This window comes from Notolepis coatsorum, assembly GCF_963971535.1.
Source record: "Notolepis coatsorum genome assembly, chromosome: 13".
In the NCBI taxonomy this organism is placed as follows: Eukaryota; Metazoa; Chordata; class Actinopteri; order Aulopiformes; family Paralepididae; genus Notolepis; species Notolepis coatsorum.
The window spans coordinates 28,771,190-28,793,593 of record NC_140177.1 but is presented as its reverse complement, the minus strand read 5'-3'; the positions used below and the strand labels follow the sequence as shown (position 1 = coordinate 28,793,593).

Here is a 22,404-nt window from a genome sequence, read left to right as displayed (position 1 = left end):
CAACAACAGAAAACATGTTATTATCATTCAGTTGGAGATTTTCTATAATTAGAAATAAAGACCTTGTAGACTCAACAACATACAAGTACGTTGGATAATGTATGTAATCTATGCCCTCAAGATCCTCATTACCGGGCTTGGCCCAGAACGGAGACTGAGGAGACTGAACCTCTGAAATACCTGCTTATTCCACATAATTGTACACGGTTGAGTCTACACGGCCCTCGTTGCAAGTGACGGGAAAATATTACCGGCGGTTCGCGCGTCTCTAAACCGTTTTTCACACCCCTGCTCAGTTACCGAGGGCAACAGAAAACAAACAGTGATAGAATAGTAATACGGTAGCATCACTGATAGATGACAAGGGAGCGTGAGATGGAAGCAGGAATGTGATGGAGGAGAGAGAAGCAGGGCACCTGGACACGAGGCTGCTCCCGCTGTCGGCCGAGGAGTTGGACACATCCAGGCCGTACATCTTGCGGAGTTTGGGCCTGGCGCGCTCGCTCGTTTTGGGAACGCACTCCGGCATCCCGTCCAGGTCGTCCAGGGTGGACTGGCGAGAAAACAGCATGGTGGCCTCGGTGTAGGCGCTGACGGGTGGGAGACATGGTCAGGTGGAGCGAATAGATGGGGAGACATGGTCAGGTGGAGTAAACAGAGAGGGAGACATGGTCAGGTGGAGCGAATAGATGGGGAGACATGGTCAGGTGGAGCGAACAGAGGGGTGACGTGGTCAGGTGGAGCGAATAGAGAGGGAGACATGGTCAGGTGGAGCGAACAGAGGGGTGACGTGGTCAGGTGGAGCGAATAGAGAGGGAGACATGGTCAGGTGGAGCGAATAGAGAGGGAGACATGGTCAGGTGGAGCGAACAGAGAGGGAGACATGGTCAGGTGGAGTAAACAGAGAGGGAGACATGGTCAGGTGGAGCGAACAGAGAGGGAGACATGGTCAGGTGGAGCGAACAGAGGGGAGACATGGTCAGGTGGAGCGAACAGAGAGGAGACATGGTCAGGTGGAGCGAACAGAGGGGAGACATGGTCAGGTGGAGTAAACAGAGAGGGAGACATGGTCAGGTGGAGCGAACAGAGAGGGAGACATGGTCAGGTGGAGTAAACAGAGAGGGAGACATGGTCAGGTGGAGCGAACAGAGAGGGAGACATGGTCAGGTGGAGTAAACAGAGAGGGAGACATGGTCAGGTGGAGCGAACAGAGGGGAGACATAGTAATACCATGGATATGTGGAGGAATTTACCATGAGTAAGGATGTACTCAGTACTCATTCATTCATTCAGATGTACTTAGTTAACACAACTTTATTTAGCTCAAACAGAGTATCAAGTACAAATAGGTCGAGAGTTATTGCTGGATGACTCCAGGAGTGATAAGGCCTCGGCTACAGTCCACCACATATCCCTCCAAAGAGCTCTAGAATCCAGTAAAACCTAGGTCTTTATAGTAGAGAGAAATGGATTATGGGTAGATCGGGCTAGGTATTGGGTTGGAGGGGGGCCAGGTGAGTTAGAAGGAGGAGGAAGGGAATAGACTTGGGTTGGAGAGAGCTAGAGAGGGTTGAAAGGGGGGGGGGGAACGCAAATGTGTATAAATGGGGGAGGGTAGACATATTGGAGAGGTGTGGGGGGGAATAATAAGAATGGGAGGGGGGAGGGGATCATTATTACACAGATAGTACCTGGATATACTGTCTCTGGAGGCCATGGAGTCCTGGCTCTCCATGCGGTAGCCTCCTCGTCTCCTGCGGGAACCCGACAGCGACTCGTCCTCGCTGAGGCGGTCCAGACTGGACTGCCGGGACATGTTGAGCCTCATGGCCTTCTGGTAGTACACGTGGATGCTCTCTCTGGACGGGACGTTACCCTGCGAGAAAGGGTCCGTAAATGACTGATTCTCTTGATGGTTCTACTGCCAAGACAAGTGTTACATGTCATTCATGCTAGCAAGGACAAGGACTAGAGTTTCCTCTCTAACCCAGTCTTGAACCACGAGTCCTGTGCTTGTCAGCGCTTATCAGATCGGCATTGTAAATAAGAATTTGTTCTTAACACTTTGATCGCCATGGTTAAATTCATAATTTACCATCCCTAGCCAGCTCTATTTGTCTATGGAGAAGTTCCCCTTCTTTGCAGGGCTATAACTTTTTAAATTCTATTGCTAAATTGACATTATTATGGCCCATTCAATGTCCTATATCCATTGTTCAGGGTGTAGCTGTTAACATGTAATCTCTTTGCCTGTATACTACTGGCTATACGGTAATCTAGGTTGCCCTCTGGAGGCTGTGAAACGCATGCGCAGTTAGTCTGTGTCGACCACGAGCATGAGGTCCATTGTTCGTTAATGGCTCTGTATTGGTGTTTGCAAGTTGATCAAATAAACCAAGTTAACAGAAGATAAACGTCGTGTTTATTTATAGTAGACTAACATTGGTAGCAGAGGATGGTTAGCAGAAGATGGCTACTGCTAACTACAAAGTTCCACCGAAGTTCGACGAGTCTCGACCATACGAGTGTTGGAAAAATGAGATCGCCATTTGGAAGCTGGTTACTGAACTTGATAAGAAGAAACAAGCCCTCGCCGTTGTCCTGGGGCTGGAAGGAAGGGCAAGGGACATCGCTATGGAAATACCAGCTTTGGACATGAACACCAACAATGGTATGGACACGCTGCTAGCTAAACTAGATGGCATATTTCTCAAAGAAGAGAGAGACCGCGCATACGATGCATACTCTTTTTTTGACTGTATCAAAAAGGAGAGCTCCATGTCCATGGCGGACTATGTGATTGACTTTGAACAACGTTACAACCGAATGAAAAGGTACGACATGACTCTCCCTGACGCCGTGTTAGCTTTTAAACTTTTAGACACGGCTTGTCTAGACGAGAAAAATAGACAAATGGCGCTGACTGCGTGTACAGATTTAACGTTTGCGGCAATGAAGTCCGCGCTGAAGAGGATCTTTGGGGGGAGAGTGCACGGCGGCACATCAAACGGAATACACGTTAACGATGAAGCGTTATTCACGGAGCAACGCTCACAAGGAAGATTCAGACGTCCAACGACGCAGCAGTTTGGACAAATTGGACAACAAAGGCAAACGTCACAGGGTACCAACCCACTGGATAGGTTCGGTAAGAGATCAAAATGTGCTATATGTCAGAGCACGTTCCATTGGGCTAAAGACTGTCCTCACAAGAGTAGTGAGCAAGTGAAGCTAACTGACGATCGAACAAGGGTAGAGGAATGTGACATCACACTGCTTACTGCTGTACTGTCTGAAACAGAGGTATTCCTAACTGAGTCCTTAGGGACTGCTATCATTGACACTGCATGTACCCGCACAGTGTGTGGAGAAAAATGGTTGGACAGCTTCGTCGCCGATCTCAGTCAAAGTCAAGTGAACCAGATGGTAAAAAGTGAAACTCCAAGCTCCAGACCATTCCGGTTTGGAGATGGAAATATAGTGCATTCTTCCAGAACACTGAAACTGCCTGCCAAAATAGGACTGACAAAATGTCGAGTGGAAACTGAAGTAGTCAAAGCTGATATCCCACTACTTTTGAGTAAGACATCACTGAAAAGGGCAGGAACCATCTTGGACATGGAGAATGATAGCGCTGTGATGTTTAAACAGAATATCCCTCTTGAACTCACCAGTTCAGGACACTACTGTATAGATATCAGAGACAAGGACACAGGAATGAACCAAATTGAGATTAAGGATGAGGTCCTTACAGTCACAGAAAACAGCCAGGATGAAGATGAGGTCCTTACAGTCACAGAAAATATGACCTCAAATGAGAAACACAAAGTTCTACTGAAACTACACAAACAGTTTGGTCACGCCTCTGCAGAAAGACTACAGCGACTCCTCCGTAGTTCGGGAAATAAAGACAAAGATTGTGACACTATTTTACAACAAATAGTACAGGAATGTGACATATGCCAGAGGTACAGCAAGACCAAGCCGAAGCCTGCTGTGGGTTTGCCTCTGGCTTCAGAGTACAATGAAACGGTGGCAGTGGACCTGCACGAGTTGGAACCAAGTTTATGGTATCTCCACGTCATTGACCAGTTTACACGTTTCAGCGCTGGAAGCATTGTGAAAACAAAGAACTCCTCTGTGATAGTGAACTCTCTTCTTCATACATGGATCAGCGTTCATGGCCCGCCACGGAGACTTTACAGTGACAATGGAGGAGAATTCAACAATGCGGAGTTCCGTGACATGGCAGAGAACTTTAACATTGAGACAAAAACCACGGCAGGATACAGCCCCTGGAGCAATGGGCTACTGGAGAGACATAATCAGACCCTCACCGACATCATCCTGAAGGTCAGACGGGAAAATGGATGTGACTGGCAAACAGCCCTGGACTGGGCTCTCATGGCTAAGAACAGTATGCTCAATGTGCACGGCTACAGTCCTCATCAACTGGTGTTTGGCCAGAACCCCAATTTACCTTCTGTACTGGTTGATAAACCACCTGCGCTAGAAGGTACCACGATGAGTGCTAGAGTAGGAGAACACATTTCAGCTTTGCATGCCTCTAGAAAAGCATTTACTGAAGCAGAGTGCTCAGAAAGGATAAGACGAGCACTACGTAAGCAGCTCAGACCCACAGATGAGAAATATGAGATGGGTGACAAGGTGTATTACAAACGAGCTGAATGCACTGAGTGGAAAGGACCAGGGATAGTTATTGGTCAGGATGGGGCTGTTGTTTTTGTGAGGCATGGTGGTTGCTTAGTGAGAGTGCATCACTCTAGGCTTTCTAAGGTGAACACAAAGGTTAGTGAAGAGCACATGGTACAAACTGATGCTGACACAGAAGCAGGAAGTGAGCAAGGTATAAACAATGCAACTGGTAGTTTAGACAGTGAGCAAAATACAGAGAATGAACATGAACAACAAGAAGCCAGTACAAGTGAAGCTATCGATCCACCAAACACTTTGAGTGGTGTAACTCTAACTGAAATGGAGCATAGGCCTAATGCCCATAATAATCCTGCCCCTTCTGCAGGTGTGAGTTTAAAAACAGGACAGACGGTAACATATATGAACAGAGGTGACAACACTCTACTTAAGGCAAGAGTCTTAGGGAGATCTGGCAAGGCTACGGGGAAATATAAAACCTGGTATAACATGCAACATCTAGACCAGGGGTGGCCAACCCGCGGCTCGCGAGCCGCATGCGGCTCTTTGCCCGTCAATGTGCGGCTCTTCCACCCATAAAAAAATAAAAAATAAAATAAAAAAAATATATTTTTTTAATTCTTTTTTAACTTTTTTTTTTTTTTTTTAACTTTTTTTTTTTTTATGTCACTCATTCCATAAGGACGTAGAATAAACATTTACAATTTTTTTTTAAATGGTCCATTTGCATGTTCTTGGTATCTGAATCTAGGGACATATATGGATCAGTGTCAGAAATAGTGTGTCTGTTACTAGGCTTGAGTAAATTGTAATGAACCAAAGGAGAATATCAATTCTATTTAAATTTTTTTTTTATCTTTGACTGTAAATAACACCATGCTAAAATTGACCAGACCTGAAAAATCTAAGCAAATGAATAAAGGGAAGATGATTAAACAGAAGGTTTTGTAGATACAGTACTGAATTCTGCCATCTTTTTTATAATGTAAATTTCTCCACCATTTTCATCATATTGCAACACCGTTTTTTGCAAGACGTTCACAGAAAGGTAGAGAAACTAACTGCGTTCTGTTTTATGACAATAACGTTCAGGTTTGTGGGAGATAATCCCAAAAAATAAGAGAAATTAAAAAGTAAATCCAGAAGTCAGATGATTGACAGGGGCTGGTGTGAGCTGGGTAGGGTAGTTTTTCGAAATTTGAAAGCCCTGCGTCTCTTCCTTCAAAAGACTACACTCACTTCTGGCTGTGCCACTTCCTCCTGTCAATATGCGCCGGTTTCCGACTCAATGCCCTGAGATTTCTATAATCTTATATTTCACTAATAACAGTTAAAATAATTGGTAAACAAACATAATGCTGAAAATATACACTTTTACTGTATATCTCGGGCTTAAGAGGTTAACCCTGTGAGGCCCAAATTAAAAAGAAATTAGCAACTTCAGAGGCCAGAGGGTGGGACATATAAACACATTTACTATCAAATAGCATTGTGAGGCTGAACAACAGGACCAATTGACTATACATGTGCTTAAAGGGGAACTATCTTATAAATGGCTTTTTTCAGTGTTTACCATTGTTTCTTAGCTATGTGGACTTATATTAATAGGATATATGTCTCTAATTCTCATATTGGCGAATTCTTCCAATTCTCCTCTCACAATATTCACCCTCACTGAACTGAGTCATCTGAAAATTTGCATATCTGTGATGTCAGAGATTTCTCAGCTGCATAATAATGTGGCAGTTGATGTGGCAGTTGGCACCAGGCCACACAGTGGTTGGAGCCCAGCCTCAAAACGGCTTAAGATCTTGAGGTAGAAAAATGCGGTTTTTAGTACTTGATTAGAAATACAAAACAATGCATTTTTTTTTTAAAACCTAGGTGTTCCATAGACTCACATGAATTGTGTAAAAGTGCCCAAATAGTGAAAGAAATAGTAAAATAGTTCCCCTTTAACATTTTTTAAATAAACATTATTTTTTTAAATGGCTAAAAGTGATTTTGTAATTTTGCAACCGTGGGTCTCACAGGGTACTTTTAACCCTGTGAGGCCCAAATAAAAAAGACATTAGCAACTTCAGAGGCCAGAGGGTGAGACCTATAAACACATGAAGGGTGCCGTGACTGAAAAAAAAGGTTGAGAAACGCTGGTATATGGTGTGGCTCTTTGTGGTACCACAGTCAGTTTTTTGTGGCTCTTAGTCTCTGACTGGTTGGCCACCCCTGATCTAGACAATGATGGTAGTGATGGGCAAAAGGAAGCAGTTGATATCTCACAGGTTGATAATCTCAACATTCAAACAGAAGACAGAGAAGCTGATGTACTTGTAACCAAAGACATTTCATTTGATGCAGCTAAACAGGAAGAAATAAAGAGCTGGCACAATAATAATGTATTTGAGGAAGTTGAAGATGCAGGGCAGAAATGCATTTCCACCAGATGGGTTTGTAGTCTTAAAGACACTCCCAAGGGTATCGTGCCTAAAGCCCGACTGGTTGCCAGAGGTTTTGAAGAGCGGAATATTCAAGAGTTACCGAAAGATTCCCCCACATGTGCCACAGATTCACTTAGACTTATGTTATCAGTGATATGTCAAAACCAGTGGGAAGTCCACTCTATGGACATCAAATCTGCATTCTTGCAGGGTATTGAGCTATCCAGGGATATTTATATCCGCCCCCCTCTAGAGGCAGGATGTCAACATGTTGTATGGAAACTAAAGAAATGTGTATATGGTCTTGCAGATGCATCACTATATTGGTACAACAACGTGAAGGAGATCATGCTGAGTACTGGTGGTAGAGTCTCACAGGTGGATCCGGCAGTCTTTTACTGGTTGGATGAGCAATGTAAGGTCACTGGGGTGCTTGCATGTCATGTAGATGATTTTCTTTGGGCAGGCTCATCTAACTTTTCATCCAATGTGATTCCCCAACTGCAATCTGCATTTAAGGTTGGGCGTGAGGAGCATGAAAAGTTCTCCTATGTAGGAATGGATTTTGTAACTGTTAAAGGTGAAGTTCAGGTACATCAACAAAGTTACATTGAGAACCTGGAGCCTATTCCCATACAAGCAAGTCGGGCCACACAGAGAAATGAACCCCTCAACGAAATTGAGAGAGAGCAGCTACGATCAAAAATAGGACAGATCCTATGGGTTGCTAAACAGACGAGACCTGATGTAATGTTTGATTCATGTTGTTTGGCTTCTAATATAAAAGGGTCAACAGTACAGTCTGTTCATGATGCCAATAAAATAATCCGTAAGCTAAAGTCTGAAAAGGTGACACTCAGATTTCAACATCTGGGAAACAGTGATGCTCTGAACTTGATAGTTTTCAGTGATGCTTCATTTGGAAACCTCCCAGACGGAGGTACACAGGGAGGTACTTTTATAATACTTATGGGAGAAAGAGGGAAGTTTTCCCCCCTCTGTTGGCATTCAAAGAAAATCAGACGTGTGGTTCGCAGTACCCTTGCAGGCGAAACCCTTGCCATGTCAGATGGGGTAGACAATGCAATTTTTCTAGCCACACTATTTTCTGAGCTCACTACTGGAAATGCTGGACTGAATACACTCCCTGTAATCTGTGTGACCGATAATCACTCTCTGTTCGATGCGCTCAAGTCCACGAAACAAGTCACAGAAAAGAGACTCAGGTTGGAAATCAGTAGCATTAAGGAGCTCATTCAGAACAAGCGCATCAGGCAGGTGCGTTGGTCAGACACAAAATCTCAGCTCGCTGACTGTCTCACAAAAAAGGGAGCTTCGGCTCTTGTGCTCTTAAAAGCACTCGGTGAAGGACAATGGGATCTGGGTTAAAGTGTTTGTTTGAAATGGAACATTGAAAACATTTTTGTTTATGTATTTGTTTCTAAAAATGTTTCCCAAATTTATGTTTAATACTCAGGGAATTTAAACATTTTTGTTTTAAGTCACTGTGTGATTGTTTTATGATTCATGCAAGGTAATGTTATTTTTGTTTTGTTTATTTCTTTAAAAAGATAGAATGAGATTGTTAACATGTAATCTCTTTGCCTGTATACTACTGGCTATACGGTAATCTAGGTTGCCCTCTGGAGGCTGTGAAACGCATGCGCAGTTAGTCTGTGTCGACCACGAGCATGAGGTCCACTGTTCGTTAATGGCTCTGTATTGGTGTTTGCAAGTTGATCAAATAAACCAAGTTAACAGAAGATAAACGTCGTGTTTATTTATAGTAGACTAACAGTAGCAACGTTAAACTTTTTCATTCACATATTCATACTAAAATATGGTCTAAAGTATAAGTATGTTTTTATCGTTTTCTGCAGCTTTCTCCAGAACTTGATTTATAGCCCCAAATGCATTATATTGATGATCAAATACAGTTTGGTAGCGATCGGTGCCAGAAAAATTTCAACTGGAGGTACTTCTAGAAGTTACTACGTATCATCTGATATTGACCGGATGGGCGGGGGGTCGTTTATAATTCCGTGGGCAGCGTTAGATGATTCATCTAGTGTGGGTCATATGATCATCATAGCAGTTTATATCGAACACGGTAATAATACACGCTAAAACTCACCCCAGTCTCCTCGGGCCGTTGGGCGATCAGCGTGGAGTAGACAGTTTTCGATTATGGGATGTTGATCCTGATTAACCATTTCCAGGTTGTATAATACTATATACGTCCAAATAACGTTGTTTATTGAGTTAGGGCGAGCGATTGATTATCCAGTGTGTTGAGATAGAGTCCTGCTAATGATCGCGAGTGCCCGGACGAAATATGGATGAGCACTTCCTGTTTGACGAGTCACTTCCTGTTGGCGATCTGCCGATCGGCCACCAGATGGCGCTCTTGAACCGCTAGAGAGTTGAGTGGAGCTCAGCTGTACATCTCAGGTCCCCGGAGGAGAAATATGATTTCGATCACAGATTTTTGAAATATTGACATCAAAGACGAGTTACGGCGTCTTCGGCAGAATGAGCATGGCTAGGAAAGACGTCCAAAGGCGTTTTCGGCGACCATAGTGTTAATGACATACCTGGTTAAATAAAAGGTTAAATACATTTAAAATATTGATTGAGCCAAATAAAAAGAGAGCTCTTAGTTCGGTCCAAGGGCAGCCTTTCTCCCAGAGGAGTGTGTTTAAAGGTGACATGTACTATAAATGTCATTTTTCAGTCTCTAGCATTGTATTATAGTAATAGGAGTTCGTATCAATGTGTTTTAGTGTCTAAATACCATATTGGCGGATTGCTCTGATTCAGCTCAGCCCCTTTCCTCCTCCAGTAAATCAGGCCATTTTGATTTGAACGGCTGATATACGTCATACGGTCGCTGGGTAGCGCACAGTGATGCGATTGGCTCTGTGGTTGGAGCTAATGCCCGCCCCCATTCTACCTAGACTAGACAGCGAGTGGAAGCCACTTCCTCATGCAGCGAGGCGGAGTGGGGCCGGCCGCCTCTGCGTGCGCTCTGGAGGGAGAGAGGGAGAGAGAGATGGAGAGAGAGGGAGCACTTTGGGGGGGGGGGGTCGGGGACCTACTGCGCGGCACACGGGAGAGGGGAGGAAGGGAGGCCCACAAGCTGCCGCGGTCCCCCCCCCTCCCTCTTTCTCTCTCTCTCTCTCTCTGTCTCTCTCTCTCTCTCCCTCCCTCCGGAGTGTGCAGAGGTGTCGGGTTTCGCTCTGGAAGAATCTCTCTCTCTCTCTCTCTCTCTCTCTCTCTCTCTCTCTCTCCCACCCCCCCTCTCTCTCTCTCTCTCTCTCTCTCCCACCCCCCCTCTCTCTCTCTCTCTCTCTCTCTCTCTCTCTATCTCTCTTTGTCTACCAGTCGCTGTGTGGGCTGACTGTCACTCAAAGTGCTTATGGGCGGAGCCAGGCCATAACAGCCTAAAATCTTGAGGCAGAAAAATGCTGGTTTTGAGTACTTGATTAGAAATATAAAACAATGATTATTTTTGGAATAAACCTTACAGATGTGTTACATAGACTCACAGGAATTGTGTAAAGTTGCCCAAATAGTGCTAGGAATAGCAGTACATAGCCCCTTTAACAGAGTTCTTTGACTATGAGATGTCTTCCATGACACGAGTGTGGAGAGAAGCGGCCCCTACCTTCTTGACCTCCCGGGTCAGCATGCAGCGCTCGATGCGCAGCACGGTGGAGATGTCGATGTGCTCTCTGCACATGTCGCTCATCCACTTGGTGAAGCTGTCCACCGCGGTCTGGAACAGCACCCACGTGAACTTGATGATGTTGAACACGCGCTTGATGATGTTGTCTGTCGGGAAGGGAAGGGAAGGGCGACGGGAAATGGGAGTGAGTGGAGAGTGTGAATGAGGAACTACACGGCTTAGTGGGTCTCAATACAGTCGTCTCCGGTCATCACCGTTAGTGTAGGAGTGTAGGAAACCAACCTGGGCCGTCAGATTTCTTGCTCTCCTGTCCCTCCTGGCTGTCAGACTGTTCCCCCACCTCTATAGACACGTGGTCTGTAGACACACAGCCAAGAAACAAACACTTGGTCTTTAGTTCATAGAATGTCAAATTAATTCTGAATCCTAACTATTAGTACAGAACATAATGTTGTTGTTGTTGCTGTTGTTGTTGTTGCTGTACTGCACCTTGTGTATACTATTTACTTTTACTCTTTCTCACGGTATACATTCAGATTCAAACAAAGCAAATGTGTAAATGTTTTTTTTTTTTTTTTATCCACTTTTTCTCCCATTTTTCTATATTTTTCTCCCATCCCAATTTCGTATCATCCAATTCAACCCTCCCCTGTCACGGACGCTGTTTCTTGCCTCCCACAATCCGGCGGCAATGTGGACTAAGTCATACATAGCACAAGTCCCCTCCGGTACTTGAGGTAACAGCAGTCGCATCTTTTCACCTGCGCAGCTCGATCTCTCAGTGGCGAGGAGTAACGCGTGGGAGGCTCACGCTGCCCCCGACACTTCCTGATTCTACTGCGCAGGCGCACCAACCGACCTGTAGGAGTCGCTGTCCACAACGCCCGATCCCCACCCATCAGTCTCCCACCCCCTAATACGGCTAATGTGTATTAGTACGGACGACCAGCTAAACTGAAAGCAAATGTGGAGCGCTGGGCTCGAACTGACGAGCCCAGCGTCTCCAGCATTTTGTGGCGAGCGCCTTGCCCACTACGCCACGTAGCCGCCGCAAATGTGTAAATGTTGTAACATGTAATATAACCGATGGGGCATACAGTAAAGACCCTCATCTGCACCTTTGATTACTTTGATCATATTCTTATATTCAGAGTTAATTATAAATGTTTATATAATTATATATATATTTATATATATATATATAATTATATAATATAAATAATTATATTGTTTACACTGTTTATTTCTTCTCATATTTTTACATTCAGATACAAGTTTATTGTCTATATTTATGTCTTTCTACTATTACCCTGCTCATACCTGTACCTCCCCTCCCCCATGCTGCTATGATGCCCGAATTTCCCCAAGGGGATCAATAAAGGAATATCTGATCTTATCTTGTTGTTGTTGTTGTTGATGTTGTTGTGGTCACGGTCACTGGACTCAACTTACTCTCTCTGTCTCTCTTGCTCTTCCTGTGTTTCACTCCCTTGGTGTACTTCTTCCAGAACTTGCGTTTGCCCTTGGCTCGCTCCTTCAGGGCCGTTTTGGGGTTTGTGATCCACGCGTGATAAAGGAACTGAGGAAGAGAGAGAGAGGTCAACAGTCCACCAGCACAACCGTCGAGAAGAGAGCAGAGAGGAGAAGAGAGCAGAGAGGAGAAGAGAGCAGAGAGCAGGAGAGAGCAGAGAGGAGAAGAGAGCAGAGAGAAGGAGAGAGGAGAAGAGAGCCGAGAGGAGAAGAGAGCAGAGAGGAGAAGAGAGCAGAGAGGAGGAGAGAGCAGAGAGGAGAAGAGAGCAGAGAGGAGAAGAGAACGGAAAGGAGGAGAGAGCAGAGAGGAGAGGAGAAGAGAACAGAAAGGAGAGATCAGAAAGGAGGAGAGAGCAGAGAGGAGAAGAGAGCCAAGAGGAGAAGAGAACAGAAAGGAAGAGAGAGCAGAGAGGAGAAGAGAGCCAAGAGGAGAAGAGAACAGAAAGGAGGAGAGAGCAGAGAGGAGAAGAGAGCAGAGAGGAGAAGAGAACAGAAAGGAGGAGAGAGCAGAGAGGAGGAGAGAGCAGAGAGGAGAAGAGAGCCAAGAGGAGAAGAGAGCAGAGAGCAGGAGAGAGCCGAGAGGAGAAGAGAACAGAAAGGAGAGAGCAGAGAGGAGAAGAGAGCAGAGAGGAGAAGAGAGCAGAGAGGAGGAGAGAGCAGAGAAGAGAAGAGAGCAGAGAGGAGAAGAGAGCCGAGAGGAGGAGAGAGCAGAGGAGAAGAGAGCAGAGAGGAGACGAGAGCAGAGAGGAGAAGAGAGCAGAGAGGAGAAGAGAGCAGAGAGGAGAAGAGAGCCGAGAGAAGGAGAGAGCCAAGAGGAGAAGAGAGGAGAGAGGAGAGAAGAGAGGAGGAGAGAGCCGAGAGGAGAAGAGAAGAGAGCAGAGGAGAGAAGAGAGGAGAAGAGAGCAGAGAGGAGAAGAGAGCAGAGAGGAGAAGAGAGCAGAGAGCAGGAGAGAGCAGAGAGGAGAAGAGAGCAGAGAGAAGGAGAGAGGAGAAGAGAGCCGAGAGGAGAAGAGAGCAGAGAGGAGAAGAGAGCAGAGAGGAGGAGAGAGCAGAGAGCAGGAGAGAGCCGAGAGGAGAAGAGAACAGAAAGGAGAGAGCAGAGAGGAGAAGAGAGCAGAGAGGAGAAGAGAGCAGAGAGGAGGAGAGAGCAGAGAAGAGAAGAGAGCAGAGAGGAGAAGAGAGCCGAGAGGAGGAGAGAGCAGAGGAGAAGAGAGCAGAGAGGAGAAGAGAGCAGAGAGGAGAAGAGAGCAGAGAGGAGAAGAGAGCAGAGAGGAGGAGAGAGCAGAGAGGAGAAGAGAGCAGAGAGGAGAAGAGAGCAGAGAGGAGAAGAGAGCAGAGAGGAGAAGAGAGCCGAGAGGAGAAGAGAGCAGAGGAGAAGAGAGCCGAGAGGAGAAGAGAGCCGAGAGGAGAAGAGAACAGAAAGGAGAAGAGAACAGAGAGGAGAAGAGAGCCGAGAGGAGAAGAGAGGAGGAGAGAAGAGGTGAAGAGAGCCGAGAGGAGGAGAGAGCAGAGAGGAGGAGAGAGCAGAGAGGAGGAGAGAGCAGAGAGGAGGAGAGAGCAGAGAGGAGAAGAGAAGAGAGCAGGAGAGAGAAGAGAGCAGAGAGGAGGAGAGAGCAGAGAGGAGGAGAGAGCAGAGAGGAGAAGAGAAGAGAGCAGAGAGGAGAAGAGAGCAGAGAGGAGAAGAGAGCAGAGAGGAGAAGAGAGCAGAGAGGAGAAGAGAAGAGAGCAGGAGAGAGAAGAGAGCAGAGAGGAGGAGAGAGCAGAGAGGAGGAGAGAGCAGAGAGGAGAAGAGAGCAGAGAGGAGAAGAGAAGAGAGCAGAGAGGAGAAGAGAGCAGAGAGGAGAAGAGAGCAGAGAGGAGGAGAGAGCAGAGAGGAGAAGAGAGCAGAGAGGAGAAGAGAGCAGAGAGGAGAAGAGAGCTGAGAGAAGGAGAGAGCAGAGAGGAGACGAGAGCAGAGAGGAGGAGAGAGCAGAGAGGAGAAGAGAGCCGAGAGAAGGAGAGAGCAGAGAGGAGAAGAGAGCAGAGAGGAGAAGAGAGCCGAGAGAAGGAGAGAGCCGAGAGGAGAAGAGAGCCAAGAGGAGAAGAGAGGAGAGAGGAGAGAAGAGAGGAGGAGAGAGCCGAGAGGAGAAGAGAAGAGAGCAGAGGAGAGAAGAGAGGAGAAGAGAGCAGAGAGGAGACGAGAGCAGAGAGGAGAAGAGAGCAGAGAGGAGAAGAGAGCCGAGAGAAGGAGAGCCGAGAGGAGAAGAGAGGAGAGAGGAGAGAAGAGAGGAGGAGAGAGCCGAGAGGAGAAGAGAAGAGAGCAGAGAGGAGGAGAGAAGAGAGGAGGAGAGAAGAGAGCAGAGAGGAGGAGAGAAGAGAGCAGAGAGGAGGAGAGAAGAGAGGAGGAGAGAAGAGAGGAGCAGAGAGGAGAAGAGAGCAGAGAGGAGAAGAGAGCCGAGAGAAGGAGAGAGCAGAGAGGAGACGAGAGCAGAGAGGAGGAGAGAGCAGAGAGAAGAGAGCCGAGAGAAGGAGAGAGCAGAGAGGAGAAGAGAGCAGAGAGGAGACGAGAGCAGAGAGGAGGAGAGAGCAGAGAGGAGAAGAGAGCCGAGAGAAGGAGAGCAGAGAGGAGAAGAGAGCAGAGAGGAGGAGAGAGCAGAGAGGAGACGAGAGCAGAGAGGAGGAGAGAGCAGAGAGGAGAAGAGAGCCGAGAGGAGGAGAGAGCAGAGAGGAGACGAGAGCAGAGAGGAGAAGAGAGCCGAGAGAAGGAGAGAGCCGAGAGAAGGAGAGAGCAGAGAGGAGAAGAGAGCAGAGAGGAGAAGAGAGCAGAGAGGAGAAGAGAGCCGAGAGAAGGAGAGAGCAGAGAGGAGACGAGAGCAGAGAGGAGAAGAGAGCAGAGAGGAGAAGAGAGCAGAGAGGAGAAGAGAGCCGAGAGAAGGAGAGAGCCAAGAGGAGAAGAGAGGAGAGAGGAGAGAAGAGAGGAGGAGAGAGCCGAGAGGAGAAGAGAAGAGAGCAGAGGAGAGAAGAGAGGAGGAGAGAGCCGAGAGGAGAAGAGAAGAGAGCAGAGAGGAGGAGAGAAGAGAGGAGGAGAGAAGAGAGCAGAGAGGAGGAGAGAAGAGAGCAGAGAGGAGGAGAGAAGAGAGGAGGAGAGAGCCGAGAGGAGAAGAGAGCAGAGATTCGTCAACGAATGTCAAACAAATGTTTTTCAGCAGAAAAATAGATCAAACGCTAATGATGTTTTTGCGTCATTTAACATTAAGTGACATTAATATTAACATTAAGTGACAATGTTCAGCTCTCTTCTCCAAATACGGTTGTTCTGGGATAACGATCGACCAACAAAACTCACAGAAACGTCCAAACTGAACAAAAACATTTCACACATTACACATGGCAGCCTGGTCAGGAGAGGCTCCGGGTCATGCAAAACACAAGCTCATCAAGACGACGACATGATATTATTAGAGAGTGCAAAGGTCACAGCGTTTCCATTTCACATAATTTCTATTTTATTTGATCATAAACGTGTTTATTATTTATTTTCCCACTGATTCGGGCCCACGTTTTAATATCGGCCATGCCGTGCCAGAAGGGATATGTAAAACATGAGATGGAAAGGCAGTCGGGATGCATTAGCGTTTATCGAGCAGCTGGCAGGTCTCCACACAGACAGAACGCTGCTGATTAAATACCTTGCCTGCCCTCACTACATACTGGAGCACAGTTCTGGGCAGCTTTATGATAGATCTGGGCAAAGCCAAAACGGCAGAGGCGAACTTTCCGATAGCTCGCTATAGGGGGAGAGAGAGAGAGGGAGAGAGAGAGAGAGAGGGAGATAGAGAGAGAGAGAGAGATGGATGAAGTGGAAGAGGGTTAGTAGAAATCCATCTTAGCTTTATAAACAGCAGAAGCTCATTGTGTCAGAGGAAGGAGAAGAGTGGGCTGAGGGAGGATTAGTCGACGACACGGATGAATGTGCTGTTAATCAGTGTTTCGCAAAGTGTGGTTCGAGGGCCCATGACTGGGTCTTTGGACGTATAAAATGGGTCCCCATGTTATTCTCTGGAAGTATGAAGCCAAACGCATTCAAGTCGATTGAGAAATATACATTGAATATGTTGAAAATAATACCCCACTGTTGGCTAGTAGTTTAACAATCTAAAAGCAGGATACCTACACAATAATGTGCCTAATCAGTTAAGAAACTTCTTAACAGTTCTACAGTAAACTACTGCACCTTTATTTATTACAAACAAGAAAAAGAGCTAAGATGAAATGCAAAGTGCACACTAAAGAATAAGTAAGGGATAATGTATAGCTACGAGGTCATTGTCGCAAAATAATTGACCGACACAAGAGTTTAAAATATCGAGCCGCCTCGGCGAGGTGTTTTAAACGTCAGTGAAGGTCAATTATTTTGCGACAATGATCGAGTATAGCTATACATTATCCGCTCGTCGCTCCGCCCCCTGTCATCGCCGGCAGCTTCCCCGGCAGCACTGATGTGACATCAGTGATGTCAGTGGGCTTGATTGCGAACAGCTGCGCACAGCGGTCATTATTGTGGGCTTGATTGCGAACAGCTGCGCACAGCGGTCATTATTGTGTGATAATTGACCGCTGCTAGGGGTAACGGAGCGCTATTGACCAATCACAAGCAAGCATTTCGGCGAATGTGAAAACGCCATGTAATAAAAACAAATAAACAACTTAACCTAACCCCCAAAAAAGTGCAAATCTGCTTTCAAATACAATTATATATATATTTTAATGCACTTTTTTCTCCAATTTTTTTAATTTTTCTCCCATCCCAATTCCACTGTGCCAATTCTCCCCTCCCCTGTCTTGAACGTTGGGAGGATAGAAGCCTTGCATCACGTGTCCCCTCCGATACACGAGGAGGCAGCCTGTCACATCTTTTCACCTGCCAGCGCGGACTCTCAGTGGCGAGGTGTAACGTGTGGGAGGCTCACACTACCCCCGCCATTTCCTGCCTCTGCTGTGCAGGCGTCCCCAACCGACCTGTAGGAGTCGCTGTCCACAACGTCCAGATTACCACCCATCGACTTCCACCCGCTGACTCTGCCAATTGAGTTAGTATGACGACTGGCCCAAGCCGGAGGCAATGCCGACAGCCGGAGTCGAACCCGGTGTCTCTTGCGTTGGTGACGAGCGCAATGTCCGCTGCGCCACCCAGCCGCCCTATAAAATTATATATTGTAAAATATTAACAATATTGGTTGCAGATATAGGGGCGAGGGAAATTTGACAATACAAATCGCTCACATTAAACAGACAGAACAAGTCACGAATAAGAATAACAAAACAAATTGCCTAAGAATAAGAATAGAATAAAATATACAGTAAAAAAATACAGTAAAAATATACAGACGTCTACAGTAAGTATTTATTTATTTTAGCTGGGGGCAGTTTTTGGCGCCCCCAGCAACCGCCTATAGGAAGCTCCGCCCCTGGGTGACTACCACATGCCTCCTCCGATACATGTGGAGTCACCAGACGCTTCTTTTCACCTGTCACCGCTAGAAACAGGCCACCAGGAAAACTCCCGATGCTCCCGATGGCCGGTCCAGGCCTGCTCATACCCCACCCGGGAACACCGCCAACTGTGTTCTTAGACCTCTACAATCCCCAGCTGCCCCCGTGCCAAATCAGTCGTAACAATATTTACTTAAAAAAGAATTGGCCAGGTTCTAAAGACAATGGAGATGCCAGACAGGCCACAGCACGGCTAAACCCTAGCTAGTGGAGACAAGGCATAAATAATGAAATGTACAAATGTGTCTGAATTCTGACAACGCCAGAATGAAGGGCTGCCACCACCCTGGAGCTGAGAGGTGGAGCTCACCTGGAGAGAGGCGGGGTTAGAGGTGGAGCTCACCTAGAGAGAGGCGGGGTTAGAGGCGGAGCTCACCTGGGGAGAGGCGGGCTTAGAGGCGGAGCTCACCTGGAGAGAGGCGGGGTTAGAGGCGGAGCTCACCTGGAAAGAGGTGGGGTTAGAGGTGGAGCTCACCTGGAGAGAGGCGAGGCTAGAGGTGGAGCTCACCTGGACAGAGGCGGGGTTAAAGGTGGAGCTCACCTGGAGAGAGGCGATTAGAGGTGGAGCTCACCTGGAGAGAGGTGGGGTTAGATGCGGAGCTCACCTGCAGAGAGGCGTGGTTAGAGGCGGAGCTTACCTGGAAGGCAGATTTCTTTGGCGTTTGTTCGTCCTCCTTTTTGTCTTCCTCCTCCTCTTCATCCTCACTGTCAGTTTCAAACAAGTAATAATCTCCACTCCTAACCACTGAGGAGCGAAGAGCAAAGTACAGTTACTGTACCACTAAGTGAACACATGGTATTCATGCTAAACAACCTTTTGTCACCACTTTATTTTGTTTGTTTTTGTTTTTCATAGAAAGGGAGGGAGGTAGATTGAGGAGGAGGAGGAGGAGGGGGGAGGAAGAAGAGGACAAGACACACAACTGTGAGTAGTCGGAAAACTTGGCAGAAAATGTAAAGCACAGTAAATTAACCTCTTAAGCCCAAGCGGTCCGGTACCGGTACGAGATTGATATCACGCCATAAATCCATCTCTACAGAATGTATGAATTAATGTTGCGGTTTCTTTTCAAATGTAGCCAAGAGTAAAGATCAGGTAAACAGGTCGGTTGGTGTGCCTGCGCAGCAGAATCAGGAAGCGACGGGGGCGGCGTGCCCTCCAAACGCAGACCCCCGACGCTGAGAGATCGCGCTGTGCAGGTGAAAGGATGCGACTGCTGCTTCCTCGAGTACCGGAGGGGACACGTGATGTAAGGCTTAGTCCACATTGCAGCCAGCTTGTGGGAGGCATGGCCTAACAGCGTTCGAGACAGGGGAGGGTAGAATTGGACGATACGAAATTGGGATGGGAGAAAAATAGAAAAAATGGGAGAAAAAGTAGTAAAAAAAAAGAAAGGGGAGATTTGGCCCGATCCATAGATGTGTGACTTGGGCATAATAAGATAATTTATAGGCCTGATATTCTATAATCATATTTCAAATTGTGTCCGGATGGCAGAATTCAGTACTGTATCTACAAAACCTCCTGTTAATCATCTTCCCTTTATTCATTTGCTTAGATTATTTGTACACGTGATCTCAAGAAGGTGCTGAATTTTTCATGTCTGGTCAATTTTAGCATGGTGTTATTCACCGTCAAAGATAATGATATTCTCCTTTGGTTCATTACAATTTACTCAAGCCTAGTAACAGACACAATATTTCTGACACTGGGAATACATTCCCTGAGATACCAAGAACATGCAAATGTGTAACGATCCCAGGTCCTGGGGGGCCTGGGTTAAGGAGAACAATAACACTGGACACTCTCTACCTCCTTTCAATGATATCATACCACCCTCTAGTGGTCACCAGCAGATGGTGCAGGCTGTCACATTAAACATGTTAACTAATGTAGTTCACATAATTAATAGTATGGTTAATGTGATATCGTGGTGTGTGTTGTCATTGTTGTCGTTCCCTTCCCTGGTGTGATGTTCTCTCCTGTCTGGTGTTGTTGTAATCTTGCTTGTGTTTAGTTTGTTAATTTTGTGTTAGACTGGCCTGACCAGGTGTTGCCAATGTTAATTAGTCAGGGTATATATGTGTGTGTCTCCCTTTCCTCGTCATGGCGTCATTTCCTCCTGTTACCTGTTTCCTGCACACGTCATTGCTCCCCCTTGGTTGTCTAGTAAGTGTAGTGTTTGTTTTTGCCTGTTTGTTTTATGTTCTCCAGTTTATTGTTCTGATGTCAGTTAGTTTGCACCATTTAATTTCGTTTGTTTGTGCTCTAAGTCTTTTTGATATTGTCTGTTTCGTGTAGTGCTTGGTGAACCTCAGTAAAGAGTCATTATCTACACAAATTCTGCCGTCTCCGTTTCCTCCATTCACCAGTTATTCTGCAGTTTCGGTGCTCTCCGATCCTTCCGCATATTGGGTTCTACTTTCCCCTCTGGTCGTAACAGAATGACGCCACCATTGCTGAACCCAGCGGACAGATTGAAGGGCACTATGAGTGTACTCCTTAAGCTGATGGAGGGCGATATGGCTAGCTACACCCCAGCTAAATGGGTATTTTTATTTAAAACCATCCAATCCGTAGTGGACCAGAATCCAGATCAGGAGGCAGAGATGGGGAGGCTGGCCGACCAGGTCGCAATCCTCCTGGAGAGGCATAATTGCCCCCCAGCCTCTGATCTATGTAGTATTCAAGGTTCTGCAGCTAGCCAGGCATCCACAGCTAACCCAGCCCCCACTGTTAGCTTAGCCTCTGCAGCTAGCCAGGCCCTCCCAGCTAGCATTGTTCCTGCAGCTAGCCAGGCCTCTCCAACTAGCACAGTCCCCAATGCTAGCTTAGCCTCTGCAGCTAGCCAGGCCCTCCCAGCTAGCATTGTTCCTGCAGCTAGCCAGGCCTCTCCAACTAGCACAGTCCCCAATGCTAGCTTAGGCTCTGCAGCTAGCCAGACCCTCCCAGCTAGCATTGTTCCTGCAGCTAGTCAGGCCTCCCCAGCTAGCACAGTCCCCACTGCTAACTTAGGCTCTGCAGCTATCCAGGTTCAACCAGCTAGCATAACCCTCACTGTTAGCCTAGCTCCTGAAGCTAACCAGGTCTCCCCAGCTAGCATTGCCCCTACAGTGAGTCCAGGCCCCACAGTTAGCCTAGCTCCCGCAGCTCGCAGACCTCAGAGAGCTAGCAAGGCTTGGAGGTCTAGCGAGGCTCAGGCTAGTATTGCTAACAAGGCCTCCACAGCTGGTCTAGCTTCAACGCCCAGCTCAGCCTCTACACCTGGTCTGGCTGCAATGCCGGCCGACTGCCACCGCTCCCCTTCCGGCCTCCACGCCACACCTCGCCGCCACAACCGGTCCGGCCTCCACGCCACACCTCATTGCCACAAATGGTCCGATCTCCATGCCCAGCCCAGCCTCTACGCCTGGTCCGGCTGCAACGCCGGCTGCCACCGCTCCCCTTCCGGCCTCCACGCCACACCTTGTCGCCACAACCGGTCCGGCCTCCACGCCACACCTCGTCGCCACAACCGGTCCGGCCTCCACGACACACCTTGTCGCCTCAACTGGTCCGGCCTCCACGCCCAGCCCAGCCTCTACGCCTGGTCCGGCTGCTACGCCGGTCCCTGGCTCCTCGACTGGTCCTGGCTTCCCCTTTGGTCCAGCCCTATGCTGTGATCGCCGCCCTGGTCCTCGCCCTGGTCCTCGCTGTGGTCTTTGCCATGGTCTTCGCCGTGGTCTGCGCTGGATCCTATTCCGGGGGTCGTCGCCGTCGCACCTCCGTGCCGGCTCTCCCGATCCGGTTCCTAGTCCGGCGACGGGAGGGTCCCTCGTCCGGGATCCTGCTCCGGGGTCCTTACCCTTGCCCCTTGGCTCCAGGTCCCCTGACCGGCTCCCTGTTTCTCTCCCCGCCTCACTTCTCCGGTCCTCTGTCCCCCCCCCCCCCCCCCCCCCCCGTCGGGCCTCTGTTCCCAGCTCCAGCCCCCCTCTCCGGGTCTCTCCTGTCTGGTGTTGTTGTAATCTTTGCTTGTGTTTAGTTTGTTAATTTTGTGTTAGACTGGCCTGACCAGGTGTTGCCAATGTTAATTAGTCAGGGTATATATGTGTGTGTCTCCCTTTCCTCGTCGTGGCGTCATTTCCTCCTGTTACCTGCCCACGTCATTGCTCCCCTTTGGTTGTCTAGTAAGTGTAGTTGTTGTGAAGGATCAGATTAAACTGAATATATATATTTATTTATGGATATATATTTAATAGTATTTGTATATCGTTTGATATCCCTTGTATATTCTTTGTACATATACACTGAATATCCCTTTAGTCTACTACAGCCCATAATAGTTCATTCTCTCATTGGACAAGAACCTGGCGCCAGCAGACAGGCCCCTTGAGTCAAGTTCAATAGTGCCGACGAACATGTCCCAACTAGCCCCGGTTCCGCGTAGGAATACGGCTACCGAAATACGAATGGTACTATTTGTTCACCGTGCATATAAATAGGGCGCAAGTAAAGTAGAACTTTCTTTTAGTCCATTAGTCCTTTACCCTCCAACCTAGTAA

At 47.3% G+C, this 22,404-nt stretch overlaps 1 protein-coding gene across 1 annotated transcript in view; it reads right to left on the bottom strand.

The window, feature by feature from the left end:
• piezo2b (piezo-type mechanosensitive ion channel component 2b) overlaps nucleotides 1–22,404 on the bottom strand; it is a 233,072-nt gene that overhangs the window by 33,626 nt on the left and 177,042 nt on the right. Inside the window, exons 32-37 of the mRNA XM_084327610.1 lie at nucleotides 18,501–18,607; nucleotides 12,253–12,379; nucleotides 11,083–11,157; nucleotides 10,780–10,946; nucleotides 1,692–1,876; nucleotides 417–590 (exon numbers count right to left, since the gene is read on the bottom strand). Coding sequence (XP_084183736.1) covers nucleotides 417–590; nucleotides 1,692–1,876; nucleotides 10,780–10,946; nucleotides 11,083–11,157; nucleotides 12,253–12,379; nucleotides 18,501–18,607 — 835 coding nt within the window. The remainder of the gene's footprint in view (nucleotides 1–416; nucleotides 591–1,691; nucleotides 1,877–10,779; nucleotides 10,947–11,082; nucleotides 11,158–12,252; nucleotides 12,380–18,500; nucleotides 18,608–22,404) is intronic.